Source organism: Somniosus microcephalus, chromosome 20 (assembly GCF_052327205.1).
Source record: "Somniosus microcephalus isolate GS21.2 chromosome 20, FLI_Smic_1.0, whole genome shotgun sequence".
NCBI lineage: Eukaryota > Metazoa > Chordata > Chondrichthyes > Squaliformes > Somniosidae > Somniosus > Somniosus microcephalus.
Window position 1 is genome coordinate 55,037,036 of NC_141006.1, and position 17,602 is coordinate 55,054,637.

Here is a 17,602-nt window from a genome sequence, read left to right on the forward strand (position 1 = left end):
CGTTGCACCAACTCTGATCTCTTGTGAATCTCTCCCTCCCTCCGCCCCATGATTGGTGACCGTGCCTCCAGCCACCTAGGTGCCATGCTTTGCAATTCCCTCCCTTAAACCCCTCTACCTCTCCATCTCCCTCTCCTCCTTTAAGGCCAACCTTAAAACCCATTCATGACTAAGCTTTTGGCCATTCCTCTTAATATCTCCTCTTTTGGCTCAGCATCAATTTTTCTCTGATTATTCCTCTATAAAGCACCATGGACGTTTTTATACGTTAAAAGCACTATATAAATAAATGTTGTATTACACTTTAAATTCCTCAATTTGTTTTATTATTGAAGACAGTACTTGGTGTTTGCTTCTTGTGATTAATTATTATGGTAAATAAAACTCATCCATACATTACAATATTCCTAATTGACAGGATCTGGTCTCCAAGATGTTGCATGTTGACCCACACCGACGCCTGACAGCGAAACAGGTCCTGAAACATCAGTGGATCATGAACCGAGATCAGCTGCCACAGAGCCAGCTGACCCGACAGGATGTCCAGCTTGTTAAGGTAAGTTGTATTTGCAATGGACAATCAGGTGTGTGTACTGGTAGCTCTCCCCACCCCCCTCCAATGTTCCCTTGGTCTCCTCTCCTGCCCTGATGGCGTTGCCACGGTCTGCAGTAGAGTTCCATGGGGTGCTAGCAGCTGGCACAGCACTGGGCTTGTGCCCCTGAACTCTCCCATTTGGCCTTGCTCCTCCGCAACACCTAACTGCACTGTGCTACTGAAGTAAAGCAAGCACGTGAACTATTTTATTGATGTGTGGTGCATGCTGATCAGGTGCTGTGATATTTCTAACCACTAAGGTAGAAGTAATGGCCCGGATATTCCGACTCCTACGGGTGGGTACGCGCTGTGTACCCATAGGGACGTCGGAAATGCTGGTTTCAGGCATGCACAGCGCATGCGCTGAAAACCGGCATTTCCGATCTGTCAAGAATGCTCTTGACAGATCGGACACCTGCCCTACAGAAGGGCCTCTGCGGGCGGAGAGTTCCGCTTTCTGGAGAACCTCCGCCCGCAGAAAACCCTTAGAATTCTTACGCCTGGTAAAAGCAGGCATACTTTTACCAGGATAACGGTTTAAAAAAAAAAAATTAAAAAAAAATTTCAGTCATTTATCATTTAAAAATACTTTTAGAAAAAGGTAAGTTTATTTTTAGCCCCATAAAGAACTTTAATTATTTTTTTCCAAAAAATTAAATTTTTGTTTAAAATATTTAATTTATTGTCATTTCAACTAATTTTAAAAAGGTGATTTTTTTTTTAAATTGATTTAAAGTTTTACTATGTTTTTTCATTGATCTCCATTCATATATTTGACAGGTCTATCTGTCAAGTGTATGAAGGGAAGATTCCCTTCTTTGATTGGCTCCCCATGGCCCACGTGATCCCAGGGATGCTTGTGAACCGCATGCGTGCCTGGGATACGTGGGCCCTGCGCCCTTGGAGTTGGAGAGGCCCAGCATCAGAACTATACGCACCTCGGGAGCCCTCGGGTAAGTGCGTACATTTTTTTCCAGATCGGAGGTCTCCGCATGCGGGAAGCCTCCGATCGGAAAATACGGCCCAATGATTTTTTACAGTGGTAGACTGGTATGAATCCTTTTCATTCACTGGGTCTCTGTAGTTTCTGAAGGAGCCTCGACATAATGTTCAAGGTGATTCCAACATTCTGTGTAGTTAACCCCCGTGAAGCAATTAACTGAAATGTTTCGCTGGATTGAATTGTTCATAAACTCAGGGTCAATATCACAGTAAATGGAGGGAAGTAACATTAAACCTGTAATAGTTCATGGGTTTTGTGTTGGAATTTGTTTCTAGGGTGAGGTATTTTTTTAACAATGTTTTCTCATGCCCTCTTTGCCCAGGGAGCGGTGGCTGCCACGTTCTCGGCCTTGAGCAGCTCCCCGCCAGCACCAAAACTGGAGTCCGTGAAGGCATCGACTTTGGCTCAGCGCAGAGAACTTAAAAAGCTGCCGTCCACATCACTGTAACTCGGCATCTGCGCCTGCAGCTCACTACGAACAGTGAGAGATCCTGGGAAGCCCAAATTACGTGCACGATCACAGAGACCGTTCTCCCCTGAGATGTGGCGATTCACAGGAGCATGAGCTTTCTGTTGAATCTTTGGGACAATTTTGCAGTACTTGAGAGATAAAAATAAGGGGAAGGAACCAAGGGGGAGCTGCCCGTCATCATGTGAAATAGCTTTCACCTTACAACTCTGCTGTAGAGTCGTCGATTTCCCCCACCAGTTTTCAGAGGAGAGAATCTTGCAGCAGCCAGGAAAATTTGAATTCGGTTTAAGAGCATTTACTGTTGATTTTTAAAATTTTACTTTTAAGTTAAGTACATGTAAAGGAACAATACTTTTTAAACTGTGTAGCTTTGAGCATGTTCTGGGTACCAATCTTATCCGGATCATGAAGAGTATAATTGTCAATGAGTCGCTGGACTGTGATCGGTTCAAAGCCCAAGTTCAGGTTATGCTGCAACATTCCCAAAAGTTTTGAAGATTTTAAACTTCCGATTGTGTGTTAAAGCTCACTGTTGTTCACGCAGTCCTCCTTGTTTCAGTGCTACCTTTCCCTCCCATGCATTCACTCAAGGATTGAATCATAGTTTATGTTCTCTGTAATAACGTGCGGTAAAGGTTTCAATCACCCTGTAAATCAACGGTTAAAGGTGTGCCTAATGCTGCTTCAATTCCTTTCCCCATGGCCCTAGTATCATTATGTGAATTAAACAATGTTGTAAATGAACAAATGCCTTATAATAACTTAATCTGCCATTGGGTACCTGAAACTCCAGCTATATCATTGGATATTCATACTTAAACAGTCCGATCAAAATAGTTAAGAACAACAAATCAGCTGTCTGTTGATCTTAAACATCCCTGTAGGCTTTGTACCAACAGGTTACATTGCTGTAAGGGATAGATTTATTGCACAGGGTACCTTCAGGTGCCACATTTATTCATTAAACATTTAGCTAGTTATCCCATAGTACTTGGGTTCTGCTTTCTGGGTTGATTGTGTATCGGGTAGTGTCAGTACCTGAAGTGATTGTGTATCTGGGGAGTGGCGGTACCCGGAGTGATTGTGTATCCGGGGCGTGGCAGTACCCGGAGTGATTGTATATCCGGGGAGTGGCAGTACCTGGAGTGATTGTGTATCCGGGGAGTATCTGTACCCGAGTGATTGTGTATCCGGGGAGTGGCAGTACCTGGAGTGATTGTGTATCCAGGGAGTGATTGTGTATCCGGGGAGTGTCAGTACCTGGAGTGATTGTGTTCCAAGGGATGTTGAAACAATAATAGTTTAAAAGAACAGTGATCTTAGTAAGTAATGAAAATGCCAAATAGTTAATTTAATTGAAAAACTTTCTCAGTGACTGAACTTCAATAGGAATTCATAATCCAAAGTCTAGACAGCCAACTTGTTCAAATCAAATAGTTGACTCCTATCTTACTAAGATATGTTGAATAATCACAGGAGGTGTTATCAACCAGTAACAGGTGGCATTATAAACTGAACACTCAGTTACAGTAGGTTAATTTTTGAGCATGTCTATGTTATTGTTTTAGTACACAGTCCTAGTTAGGCTGTTCAGTTTAAAACCTTTGTGTATGTAAACATTTATATTAAAGCCAAAAGCACATTGGGTCACAGGGTTCTATGCAACTCAACCTGCAGTTTGATGACCTATTCAGTGAAATACAGTACCTTGTATATATTCCATGTACTGACCCACTGATAACAAACAAATACCTCCAGCACACGTTGCCCTGAAGTGGAGGTACACTCCTTCAGGAAATTGACATTCTCAGAACTCGCATAATGATTTACACTTTAAATTCTGTTTAAAAATCACCCCTCGTGGTTGATATTTGGTGAATGTTTGAAGTTGCTTGTTAATGTGGTTGAACAGAGCATGCAGATTTGGGAATCCTCATACAAAGTAGAAGAATGTTTACTGCCCTTTGACTGGCTATTTAGTATAAGCAATCTCATTCTGTAGACGTCCCGTCCAAGTAGCTCTGTGGTGCTGCTGTGACGTGTGTATCCCGTTGCGTTGTCTAGCTGCAGGATCGTTAAACCTGTTTTGCCAGCCATTGCAAAGAGATGATCTCCTAGTCCCAGACTCCACTGTTGCACTACCTGAGAGCTAGTAACGTTTCTGGGATGATCATAAATTGGTGGCCTTGTCATGCCTCCACTTCTGTTAGTGCTGCTGCTGCAATGTTTCGTTGTGAATGGACCACGTAAGAAACTCAATGCTGGAAAGCCAGGGCCTGAACGTGTTTCTGTTGGTCAAAGGCAGATTGAAGGGGAGATAAGTTTCAGGTTTTAATGCTGGGAACCAGGGCTACTGCAGTCTGTCAGCCTCCCACTGAAATTAGGAAAGGTATGTTCTCTCTGACTGACTGGTGGATGAGGAGACAGAATCCCAGCAAAAGCAGTTAATTAAATCCAAAATGGATGTGGGGTGCATGCCCCAAAATAAAATAACTGGTTTGGGAATGGAATTTGGATGTGGACTGAAATGATTGAATACTTCACATGATATGATGGCTCATGTGGTGCTAGGGAGGGGTGGGGGAAGAGGTGAGGGAACTTAGTTGTCTGTGTGAGGCAGCAGGCTAGGGTTGAATGTTGGAGATCAGAGGATAGTTTTGTGCAGTATCTGGGACACACTCCATGCACAGGACTGTGCACACATTTCTACTATATGCTGTCTTTGGGTATGTACAGATATGTTTTCAGTGCAGTCCATGCACACATTTCACATAGCCTGTACCTCTGGTAAACAGGTGAGCCTGTTTGTAGGGGACCAGTGTTTAGGACAAATGATTTTCAAACTCGAGGCGTTACTTGGATTGAATGGAGAATGCGATGCCAACTGATGGTCTGCATCACCTTGCAGAACCAGAGATGTGTGCGGGCAGCTGAATCCAGATTCAGGGTTCTTTTTTAAATAAATCTTCAAATCAAAAATTAGGATTTTTGCTTCCACATAGAAACAGAAATCAGCGAAATGTAAATTTACAACAGATAGCAGTAAGTACTTTTTTTTTTACACAGTGATAAATATTTGGAATCTGCCAAGCAGGTAATAGTGACAACAATATTGGAGTTATTAAAAATACAATCTGTTGCCATGATGAGGGATGGGCTTCGATTGGCCAAGTGGTCTGTTCTCATCCTTGAAGTTATTAAGTTGTTGAGTATTCTGTTCCAAAAGCCTCAAACGCAAAGCTATGCTTACCTCAGTCAGGAATGCATGATATCAAAATCCATCCATATGGGATCAAGTTGGAAACATCCTAGCTGTGTTACTTGGACTTGAAAAATGAATTTGGAGCTAATCTTTACTGCTTGCCTAGATTACAGGGACTTGACGTTGTGTGAAACTGCACAACTGGTATGTCCTGGTTTAATCGGAGATGCTGTGTTCAAATGCACTTTACTTGTCAAAAAATAAAAGTTTTCTCACTGATGTACTTGGTTTCCTTAAAGAAAACTGTCCCTCGAGTTGTTTAATTCCCTACCCTTGTTGCATTCTCTGACAGGCGGTTCTGATTCCGGCCTCTGCATGGTGTTGCTGTGGTTAATCAGTGCTGTTGGTCTTTCAGTTGCATAATTACTGCTACCTGTACAAATTAGTGGTGTTATTTTCATTAGTGAATGTTTTGAGTAGAATCAGGATTTGATTTGTTTTGCTTTGTTGGTTCATGAGCAGGGTGTAATCTCTGCAGCTCACAATCAGCTTTAATTACGTCTTCATTAAAACCATGGGATTTTTAAAAAAAAAATTCTTAGGATGTAACATTTTCTATCATTTCAAATGAATTCTTGACTTTGTAATTTGTTCTTGTAATTTTAAGTTTCGAATGTCTCTGCTGCATCCATCAAAGGCCTATACTGCAAAACTGTGAATAAATTCCCAGCAGAACTGCACTGGCTGAGTCTCCTCAGATCTCTTCCATTTTTCCTGAGTCGCTTATTATTTGTGTATAACTGAGAATTGTGTTCAGACCCTAGCAAGAACAGTAGTAAGTGGACTCGAATTACAACACTGGATACAGAGTGACACTGGCGGAGGATGGGATGCAGTCGTTTCTCTCAGCAGACGTGTGAGAAAGGTGGATATGACGGGAGAGAACAGTATTATTGTCTTCAAATTCATGGGTATAGCCACACTACCACCCCCCTCTCAGAGCAGAGCTTTAATAACAACATCTTGCATTTATATAGCACCTTTTAATGTAGTAAAATGTCCCAAGGCACTTCACGAGTGTAATCAGACAAAAATTGACACTAAACCAAAGGAGGAGACATTCGGGCAGGGAGATGGTTTTAAAGAAGGTCTTGGAGAGAGCCGGAGAGGTGTAGGGAGGTAATTTCAGAGCTTAGGGCCTAGACAGCTGAAGGCACAACCATCAATGGAGCAAAGGGAGTCTGGGATAGACAAGAGGCTAGAATTGTAGGAGCACAGATATTTCGTTGGGTTTTAGGGCTGCAGGAGGTTACAGAGAAAGGGAGGGGTGAGGCCATGCAGGGATTTAAACGCAAGGATAAGCATTTTAAAATTGAGGTGTTGCAGACCAGGAGCCACTGTAGGTCAGTGAGCACAGGGGTGATGGATAAAGGGACTTGGGGCGAGTTAGGATACGGGCAGCAGAGTTTTGGTTGAGCTGAAGTTTACGGAGGGTGGAAGATGTGAAGCCAGCCTGGAGAACGTTGGAATAATCGAGTCTGGAGGTAACAAAAGCAGGGCAACTCAACTGGTATGGACTGATGCAAAGATCTCCTTCAATAATTCCTTTCTGCTCAGACCATTTTTAACAAGTGCAACAACACACTCCCGATTACTGTGACTTTTGAATTTTGATGGATTTTATTCAGAATAAAAGTGCAGTGCACAAGTTATGGAGAGTTGATCCTGACATTCAATCGGAGCTTTATTTCTCTCAGTCCTGCAGGAGTGTAACTGATCCTGGGAGGACGGCAAACATGATGTGTTTTTGTGAGTGATGATTTGTTATTCAAAGTGTTGAATTTTTATTAAATGGGACAGAATTGTGAGCAATTGTGTTTGGGAGCTGGGTGATGAGGATTGAAAACTGAGCAGTTTGGATGCAGCTGTGTGCCTGCACTGGCACAGACCTCTATTTCCACCCAAGCAGGGAGCTGAGATGGTGACATTCCTATTTAATTTTGTATTGTGCATTTTTCCCAGTGTTGGATGGCAATGGTCGAAGCACACACACTGCTGGATTTCTGCAGGTTCCGGGGATACTGGTTGAGTTCATTATTTCTGTGAAACATAGCATCTCCAATAAAACCCCTCTAATAATAATTCAACTTTATTGTCATTGTACAATGCACAAGTACATGAACAACGAAATGTGATCTTGCAAGCTCCCATGAGTCCAATACAAATAACATTAACATTAAACGTAAATAGCACCGTCCTGGGAGAAGCAAAGCCGCTGCATCTGTGCATGCCGCCATTCCATTGCCACCATTCTATTGTTGCGAATGTTGCATCTGTCACAGGTTAGGCTGATTCCGGCAAGGGTGCTTTTCCAGGGATGTGTAGAACATAGCTGCCCTTCAAATGGCCGCTTTTTGAGTGGCAGCAAGCTACTCAACTACGGAAACTGGTGCAACGTGTCCTGGTGTCACCCTGTGTTCATATATGCACACTTTGCAGAAGAGGAAGAACATAACATAAGAAATAGGAGCAGGAGTAGGCCATATGGTTTTTATCCCCTAACACAGAAGCATTGTGGGCAATTGTAGTGTCCTGTTGGCTGAGATCAGCTTACTCAGCACAGACAGACTAAGAATTAAACTTGGCTGGGACCATCTTAATCTGGACGATTTCAGTTTTTCAGCTGTTGTGTGATGGCCTGCACCCTAGGGTCTTAAAAGAAGTGGCTACAGAGATAGTGGATGCATTGATTGTGATCTTCCAAAATTCCCTTGACTCTGGAAAAGTCCCTGCGGGTTGGAAAACCGCAAATGTAATGCACTTATTCAAAAAAGGAGGGAGACAGAAAGCAGGAAACTATAGGCCAGTTAGCCTAACTGTCATTGGCAAAATGCTGGAATCCATTTTTATGGAAGTAGTAGCAGGGCATTTAGAAAATCATAATACAATCAAACAGAGTCAGTGTGGTTTTATGAAAGGGAAATCGTGTTTGACAAATCTATTAGAGTTCTTTGAGGAGGTAACGAGCAGGGTGGGTAAAGGGGAACCAGTGGATGTGGTGTATCTGGATTTCCAAAAGGCATCCGACAAGGTGCCACATAAGCTTACTGCATAAGATAAGAGCTCATGGTGTTGGGGGTAATATATTAGATTGGATAGAGGATTGGCTAACTACAGAAAACAGAGAGTCGGGATAAATGGGTCATTTTCAGGATGGCAATCTGTAACTAGTGGGGTGCCACAGGGATCTGTGCTGGGGCCTCAACTATTTTCAACTATATTAATGACTTGGATGAAGGAAGCGAGTGTATTGTAACCAAATTTGCAGACTACACAAAGATAGGTGGGAAAGCAAGTTGTGAGGAGGACACCGAGTCTGCAAAGGGATATAGATAGATTAAGTGAGTGGGCAAGAATTTGGCAGATGGAGTATAATGTGGGAAAATGTGAAGTTATCCACTTTGGTAGGAAGAATAGAAAAGAAAAATATTTAAATGGAGAAAGACTACAGAATGCGGCGGAACAAAGGGATTTGGGTGTGCTTGTACGTGAAACCCAAAAAGTTAACATGCAGGTGCAACAAGTAATTAGGAAGGCAAATGGAATGTTGGCCTTTATTTCAAGGGGGATGAAGTATAAAAGCAGTGAAGTCCTGCTACAACTGTACAAGGTATTGGTGAGACCACACCTAGAGTATTGCATACAGTTTTGGTCCCCTTATTTAAGGAGGGATATACTTGCATTGGAGGCAGTTCAGAGAAGGTTCACTAGGTTGATTCCTGGGATGGAAGGGTTGTCTTGTGAGGAAAGGTTGAGCAGGTTGGACCTATACTCATTGGAGTTTAGAAGAATGAGAGGTGATCTTATTGAAACATATAAGATTCTGAGGGGGTTGGATAGGGTAGATGAGAGGATGTTTCCCCTTGTCAGGGAATCTAGAACGAGGGGGCATAGTCTCAGAATAAGGGGTCTTCCATTTAAGACTGAGATGAGGAAGAATTTCTTCTCTGAGGGTTGTGAATCTTTGGAATTCTTTACCCCAGAGAGCTGTGGAAGCTGAGTCATTGAATATATTCAAGGCTGAGATAGACAGATTTTTGAGTAACAGGGGAGTTATGGGGAGCGGGAAGGAAAGTGGAATTGAGGCCAAAATCGGATCAGCCCTGATCTCATTAAATGGCGGAGCAGGCTCGAGTGGCCGAATGGCCTGCTCCTATTTCTTATGTTCTTATGTAGGGATACAGATGTTCCAGTGATTTGTAAACCTGGACAGTAACCAGCCAAAATAGTCACACTACTCTCTATGTTAATCAAAGTTACCTTTAATGATTTAACTATGCACACAGCATTAAAACAGTTTACACAAGCATAAAGACAGCATCAAGCAATACATACAACCTTTAAACCCAAGGATCTCCACATCAAGGCAAAAGAGTAATCAGCTCCCATGTGGCTCTTGAAGTTTCTTCTTTTTGTTCTTAAGAAGTTTCGCCTAGAGGAAAGACGTTTAAGGCTCCTCCGACTATAGTGCCACACCTGCCACGATGTCTTGTTACGTTGTTTCTGCCGGTTGAGGCGTAAGTAAAAGTTAGGGGAAGATCTGTTTTTGTCTAATTACCTGCTATTGCTAAGCATTAATCATGGACGGTTGGCTGTTTGGGGTATGTCACTCAAACTTCCTTAGAGGTTATACCAAGTGCAACCCTTCACCCACAGCCTGTCCTTCTAGCTCGCTAGATTATGGAATGCGTAGGCCGCTCCTAAGTGTCCAAACTTTCTCAAAGTCGTGCTTCACACAGACGTTGTCTTGTCCTTCCCAACAATTTGTAATAGCAGCAGCCTTTAATCAAGGATTGTTTTAAGTTTACTCATTTCGTTCTTACCAGTTTTTGGGCTTTTGCAACGATTTCTGCATAGGCTGTCTTTTTTATATTCACAATGATCCAGCGATTTAAATGTACAATGTCCTAGGGATCAATGTTAGCCCTTTTTCGCCTTTCACCATCCAGGAAGCCCATGAATCATTCACACTTCCTTCACCCCACCATTGGCAGCCGTGCCTTCAACCATTTAGGCCCTAAGCTCTGGAATTCCCTCCCTAAACACCTCTGCCTCTCCACCTCTCATTTAAGATTGCTTAAACCCTACCTCTTTGACCAAGCATTTGGTCACCTATCCTAATGTCTCCTTCTTTGGCTCAGTGTCATTTATTGTCTGATTACGCTCCTGTGAAGCTTCTTGGGATGCTTTACTGTGTTAAAGGTGCTAAATAAAAGCAAGTTGTTGAACTCACTCAGAATGGCCACCCACTGTGCTTACCAGTAAATTCAAGACAAGGGCTCCTGCCTTATCTGCAAAACTCCAAGGTGAAATCAAAATTCAACACATCTGCTAATCGTTCCCACAACCCAATCTACATTGTTCACTCTGCTGTTCACCTGCACTTTCTGCCCAACTTTCAATCAGTCTGGCAGTGACCAATGAAAAGGGGAATCCAAATCCTCACATAACAGTGTCAAGACTGAAGCAATGGAAAATGGGACAATTTGACTTCTCTGGGATGTGTAGTTGCTCAATAAATATCAGATGTGATAGGAACATTAAAACTAAAAAGAGAAGAAAAACACAGCATTTTTGTGTCCGGGAAAAGATTAGTAGGCAATCCACCCATTTTCTCTCCATATCCCTCAATACCATGGCTATCCAAAAACACATGTAATCGTTTACTGAATTCATTTATACTATTCACTTCAGCGACCTTTTCTGCTAAGTAAATTCAAGGGCCTAGAAATTGGGCCACGTAGCGCCTGTTTTTCCAGGCACTACGTGGCCTTCTAAGTCCTCAAAATAGCAGGCAGGAAGTGCACATGTGCTCCACCATATTGGGTAAGGATGAAGGTGAGGTGTCCATTAACCATGCCTGAAGTAGGCGCTCGGCCTTTTGTCAATAAATGGCCGAACGCCTGCTTGAGGCCCCCGCTGGAAGGTTTGCCCTGAGGCAATGCCATCGCATGCAGCATTCAGGGAGACTAGCCCTACAGAACGCCTGCAACCAGTAAGGTAAGTTACTTACCTCTGAATATGGAGCTGAGAGGAGCAGGAGTGCTCCTCCTGATCGCAGCAGTTCCTGGCTCTGAAATGCCCGACCTTCCTAAAAGACCCCAGGATATGTCTATTTAGACCACTTCCCCACACCCACAGTGAGTAACTAAACAGTGTCCTTAAAAGAAAACGTATTAGGTTAAACACTGCTGCATCCCAGCAGCGGAACATCATGACCATGCTCCAGACCCCAGACCACCTGCAACCAACACCATGGGAAATAAGTGAGTACATATAGAAGACCAAGCACATGGCACACGACAGTGGAATAGTAAGGGGCTGGTATTACCAAATCTTCCTGGTACTCATTACTTGTCTGAGATTTGTGTTTCTACTAAAAGTTTGATGTGAGTGAGACTCCTCAAATGGCATAACTTCAACAAGCGATTTAAAAAATGCAGCATAAATAAATGCGATCCAACATCTGTCACATATTGGATATGTTCCCCCCCCACCCCCGCCCCCACCAGTAGATTCAGGTTAACAACCCTTGCAGTCAAACTGTCCCAAGCCAGCTGCGAATTTCCATTCAAAATCTACGGCATTCCCAAAACTTCTGGGAAGGCCATTACATGTTTAGACATATTTCCCCATGTAGGTGTTTTCACAGTTGATCTTGTAGCTTGTAAAAACATTGTGCTGCCAGACTCAGTGGGTGAATCAAAAGCTTGACCATTTTAATTGAAAACTAGTTTTACACCCAGTCTGTGTTGAGTTATCTGATCACAGATGGGCTGTGGCAGTGGTGCTGCAACCTGCTCTCATCATTTAACCCTTCTAGCACCAGTATTATTCTAGTGAATCTGTGCTGCACCCCTTCCAAGGCCAATATATCCTTCCTGAGGTGCGGTGTCCAGAACTGAACACAATACTCGGATGCGGTTTAACCAGAGCTTTTATACAATTGCAGCATACCTTCCTTCCCTTTCTATTCCAGCCCTTTTGAGATAAAGGCTAACATTCCGTTAGCCTTTTTAGTTATTGTTTATACCTGTCCACTAGCTTTTTGTGATTTCTGTACTTGGACCCCTCAATCTCTCTGCTTCTCCATAGTTCCTAGCTTCTCGCCATTTAGAAAATTCTCTGATCTATCTTTCTCCGATCCAAAGTGGATGACCTCACACTTCCCCACATTGAACTCCACCCGCTACAGTCTTGCCCACTCACTTAATCTATTAATGTCCCTTTGCAACTTTGTGATCCCATCTACACTATTTACTGCGTCTCCTAACTTAGTGTTGTCAGCACACTTCGGCTCTGGCAGCCGCTCTCTACGCCTTCATCTAAGTCATAGTGATACGCTGAGGCCCCAGGTCACCACTAGTCACATCCTGCCAATTGGAGTACATACCCGTTAACCCTACTCTCTCTCCTACTTCCTAAACTCTCTCCTTCCTAAACAATTCCCTACCCATGTCAATAGATTGTCTCCCCCGTGCCCCACAAGGAATCCTTGGGCTTCCCTTGCCATGGGCCCCCCTCCTCCCCCCCCTCCAAATTGCATCCAGAACCCCCCTCACCACTTAAGTAACGGCCGAGACCATTCCCACATGTCCCCAGCTGCAGCCTCCTCCCTGCCCACCAGCTCGGTAGAGGATTTGGCTGGGTTCGGGTGGGCCACCGAGAACATTCATGGAAATGAGGCTAGGCCAGGTGTGCCGCCAGCTTCGGGGCTTGTGTGCACCGTACCCATCCTCTATTTAAAGTCAGGGCAGAAATGTGGACTGGAATCAGACTGAGGTCCCGGAGGTGAAAGGGCTGTGCACACCCAGCGTGGACTAGAATCTAATAGGTCCCGGAGGTGAAAGGACTGGACACCCAGCTCCGTGTCCCTTCTGACGTTTTAATAAATGTAGGATTTCAAAACCAAAATCATTCAAGGCTCTGTTTTCGATTGAAACTCACTTTGAATGTTGCATATCTGCCATACACACTGCACTACAGTTATTGTGGGCTGTCTATCTGAGCGTGTAATAATTTCCTATATGTATTGTGATGGACTGTTATTGTTACATATGAACATAGGAATGTAGAGGAGCAGAAAATGCCACCATAGAACAAGAAAGATAAAGGCATTGGAACATTAAATTTCAAAATTTGCAGATGACACGTAACTTGGAAATGCAGTAAACAGTACGGAGGATAGTAACAGACTTCAAGAGGGCATGGCAGATGAAATTTAATGCAAAGATGTGTGAAGTGATGCATTTTGGTAGGAAGAATGAAGAGAAGCAATATGAGCTAAATGGTACAATTTTATTAAGGGGGTGCAGGAACAGAGAGAACACAGAGTGTACGTACCCAAGTCTTTGAAGGTGGCAGGACAAGTTGAGAAGACTTTTAAAAAAGCATACAGGATCCTTGGCTTTATAAACAGAGGCAGAGAGTACATAAGCAAGGAAGTAAAGCTAAGCCTTTATAAAACACTGGTTAGGCTCCAGCTGGAGTATTGTGCAAAATTCTGGGCACCACACTGTAAGAAGGGTGTCAAGGCTTTGGAGAGGATGCAGAAGAGATTTACTAGAGTGGCACCAGGAATGTGGGACTTCAATTACAGGAGAGACTAAAGGAACTGAGGTTGTTCTCCTTAGAGCAGCGAAGATTAAGGGGAGATTTAATAGAGGTGTTCAAAATTATATGGGGTTTTGATATAGTTAGGGAGCAACTGTTTCCACTGGCAGGAGAGAACACAGATTTAAGATAATTGCTCAAAAAATTCAGAAATGAGTTTTTTTTACACAGCAAGTTGTTATGATCTGGAAGGCAATGTCTGAAAAGATGGCGGCAGAGGATAAAATGCTGGAAACACTCAGCAAGTCAAACAGCATCTGTGGAGAGAGGAAGGTAGGGTTGACGTTTCAGATCGATGGCCTTTTGTCAGAAACCCTGGTTGATTTTGTTTCTCTAGCCCAGGGGCACGTAAACCAATGTCTCTCATCCTGCATTAGCAGCGCAATTTAACGTGACCCGGGTTCGAATCCGGCCTCGGGTGACTGTCTGTGTGGAGTTTGCACATTCTCCCCGTGTTTGCGTGGGTTTCCTCCGGGTGCTCCGGTTTCCTCCCACAGTCCAAAGATGTGCGGTTAAGGTTGATTGGCTATGATAAATTGACCCTTAGTGTTAGGGGGATTAAATACGTGGGGTTACGGGGATAGGGTGGGATATGTGTTGGTGTAGGGGTTACGGGGATCGGGTGGGATATGTGTCGGTGCAGGCTCGATGGGCTGAAATGGCCTCTATCTGCACTGTGGGATTTCTGTGATTTCTGTGATTCTGTAATTTCAGTTATTATGGTACCGCATGAGATGCGCTGCTATTGCGCATATTACGGTTTCCGGCAGTTTTTGTTTGAATCGGGTTCGTTGTCAATCAGTGCCGAGCGCAGCCAAACTTGATTGCGGCTATGTCACCGCCTCCCACTCCTGATTGACAGCACAATTGTCCAATGAACAGCTACATTGCAACTGATTGGCATGGCTTGGGAGTGCGATGAACCAATGGGAGCAGTGGGCGGGCATTGCGGGGGATTGAAGGTTGGTTGCGCGGTAGAGTAACGGCTTAATCGGCGCTGGGGCTGGGGTGAGAGCCGCGGCTGTCGAGCGCTCCCCCCGCCGGGTTGTCAGGACCAGGCTGGCCAGGGCCCGAAGTAAGTAAGTAAGTAAGTAAGCGAGCGGCGGGCGAGGGCTTTAATGTTTGTGGACGTTGTCAGGGAGAGCGCCAGACCTGGGAAGGTCGGAGCGTGGGTCCCCGGAGGTGACGGCCCGTCTCTTCCTCCCTCTCCCCTCGGCCTCGCCACCCCCGGACTCCACACCCAGCCCCCGGGCTCGGCTCCCTCTATTCCCTGGGTCCCCTTTCCTCTGTATCACCCCGAGTCTCACCCCCCCCCCCACCCCTTCCTTCACCTGTACCTCCTCATTACCCCCAGGCTCATCCCCTGCCCCTTCTCATTACCCCCAGACTCATCCCCTGCCCCTTCTCATTACCCCCAGGCTCATCCCCCACCCTCTCCTTCACCTGCCCCCACCTTCCCCTGCCCCTCCTCATTACCCCCAGGCTCACCCCCAGGTCCTTCCCCCGCCCTTCCTCATTACCCCCCCGGTTCACCCCCCGCCCTTCCTCATTACCCCCCGGTTCACCCCCCGCCCTTCCTCATTACCCCCGGGTTCACCCCCCGCCCTTCCTCATTACCCCCGGGCTCATCCCCCGCCCTTCCTCATTACCCCCGGGTTCATCCCCCGCCCTTCCTCATTACCCCGGGTTCATCCCCCGCCCTTCCTCATTACCCCCGGGTTCATCCCCCCTGCCCCTTCTCATTACCCCCAGGCTCATCCCCCACCCTCTCCTTCACCTGCCCCCACCTTCCCCTGCCCCTCGTTACCCCCAGGCTCACCCCTCACCCCCCACCTTCCCCCGCCCTTCCTCATTACCCCCAGGCTCATCCCCCGCCCTTCCTCATTACCCCCGGGTTCATCCCCCGCCCTTCCTCATTACCCCCGGGTTCATCCCCCCCCGCCCCTTCTCATTACCCCCAGGCTCATCCCCCACCCTCTCCTTCACCTGCCCCCACCTTCCCCTGCCCCTCATTACCCCCAGGCTCACCCCTCACCCCCCGCCCTTCCTCATTACCCCCAGGCTCATCCCCCGCCCTTCCTCATTACCCCCAGGCTCATCCCCCGCCCTTCCTCATTACCCCCAGGCTCATCCCCCGCCCTTCCTCATTACCCCCAGGCTCATCCCCCGCCCTTCCTCATTACCCCCAGGCTCATCCCCCGCCCTTCCTCATTACCCCCAGGCTCATCCCCCGCCCTTCCTCATTACCCCCAGGCTCATCCCCCGCCCTTCCTCATTACCCTGTACCTCCTCATTACCCCCTGGCTCTTCCCCTGCCCCTCCTCATTACATAGAAACATAGAAGATAGGAGTAGGCCATTTGGCCCCTTGAGCTTGCTCTGCCATTCAATGAGATCATGGCTGATCATCCAAATTCAGTACCCTGTTCCTGCTTTCTTTCCATATCCCTTGATCCCTTGATCCCTTTAGCTTTAAGAAATATATCCTACTCCTTCCTCCACAGAAGGCAGTAGAGGCCAATTCATTAAATATATTCAAGAAGGAGTTGGATATATTTCTTAAGGCTAATGGGATCAAGGGGTATGGGGAGAAAGCAGGGACCAGGTACTGAATTTGAATGATCAGCCATGATCTCATTGAATGGTGGAGCAGGCTCGAGGGGCCGAATGGCCTACTCCTGCTCCTATCTTCTATGTTGAATATATTTCATGAATTGGCCTCTACTGCCGCCTTTGGTAGAGAATTCCACAGGTTCACCGCTCTCTGGGTGAAGAAATTCCTCCTCATCTCTGTCCTAAATGACCTACCCCTTATCCTTAGACTGTGACCCCTGGTTCTGGACTCCCCCACCATCGGGAACATCCTTCCAGCATCTAGTCTGTCTAGTCCTGTTAGAATTTTATAAGTTTCGATGAGATCCCCTCTCATTCTTCTAAACTCCAGCGAGTATAAGCCCAATCTCTCCTCATACGTCATTCCTGCCATCTCAGGTATCAGCCTGGTGAATCTTTGCTGCACTCCTTCCATGGCAAGAACATCCTTCCTCAGATAAGGCAACCAAAACTGCACACAATACTCAAGGTGTGGTCTCACCAAGGCCCTGTACAACTGCAGCAAGACATCCTTGTTCCTGTACTCAAACCCTCTCGCTACGAAGGCCAACATGCCATTTGCCTTCTTAACCGCCTGCTGCGCCTGCATACTTACTTTTGGCGACTGGTGCACAAGAATGCCCAGGTCTCTTTGCACTTCCCCCTTCTCCCAATCTATTGCCATTCAGATAATAATCTGCCTTTCTGTTTTTGACACCAAAGTGGATAACCTCGCATTTATCCACGTTATATTGCATCTGCCCCCAGGTTCATCCCCTGCCCCCACCTTCCCCCGCCCCTCCTCATTACCCCCAGGCTCATCCCCTGCCCCCACCTTCCCCTGTACCACCTCATTACCCCCTGGCTCATCCCCGTCCCCTCCTTCCCCTGTACCTCCTCATTAACCTGAGGCTCAGCCCTGTCTCCTCCTAGTCTGTATGGCTCTGCTAATCTGAGTAAAACTTCAATTTACAGGGCTTCTTGCTATTTATATTCGCTAAATAAATGCAAAGTTATTTCTGACGGGATTTGTACCATAAATTTATTCTCCCCCCCCCCTCCTAAC

The 17,602-nt window shown here is 45.7% G+C and overlaps 3 protein-coding genes across 8 annotated transcripts in view; all 3 read left to right on the forward strand.

Moving 5' to 3' along the window:
* LOC147103279 (ribosomal protein S6 kinase alpha-1-like) overlaps window positions 1–6,012 on the forward strand; it is a 272,311-nt gene extending 266,299 nt beyond the window's left edge. For both annotated transcript variants that reach the window (XM_085962741.1, XM_085962742.1), the window contains 2 exons: window positions 419–556; window positions 1,921–6,012. In XM_085962741.1, the coding sequence (XP_085818867.1) occupies window positions 419–556; window positions 1,921–2,046 (264 nt within the window). In that variant the 3' untranslated portion in view covers window positions 2,047–6,012. The remainder of the gene's footprint in view (window positions 1–418; window positions 557–1,920) is intronic.
* An 8,899-nt stretch (window positions 6,013–14,911) lies between these two features.
* cep85 (centrosomal protein 85) overlaps window positions 14,912–17,602 on the forward strand; it is a 66,821-nt gene continuing 64,130 nt past the window's right edge. For 2 of the 5 annotated variants that reach the window (XM_085962744.1, XM_085962743.1), the window contains exon 1: window positions 14,922–15,028. The gene's annotated coding sequence lies outside the window, so the exon portion shown is untranslated. Of the gene's footprint in view, window positions 15,029–17,602 lie in introns of all 5 variants that reach the window. The other 3 variants (XM_085962745.1, XM_085962747.1, XM_085962748.1) reach the window with 3 other exon arrangements.
* Window positions 15,065–16,525, forward strand: LOC147103281 (uncharacterized; the record flags this gene model as incomplete). The annotated part of the gene is made up of 1 exon (XM_085962749.1): window positions 15,065–16,525. A coding segment is annotated over one exon (1,341 nt), but the record flags the coding sequence as incomplete, so codon positions are not given.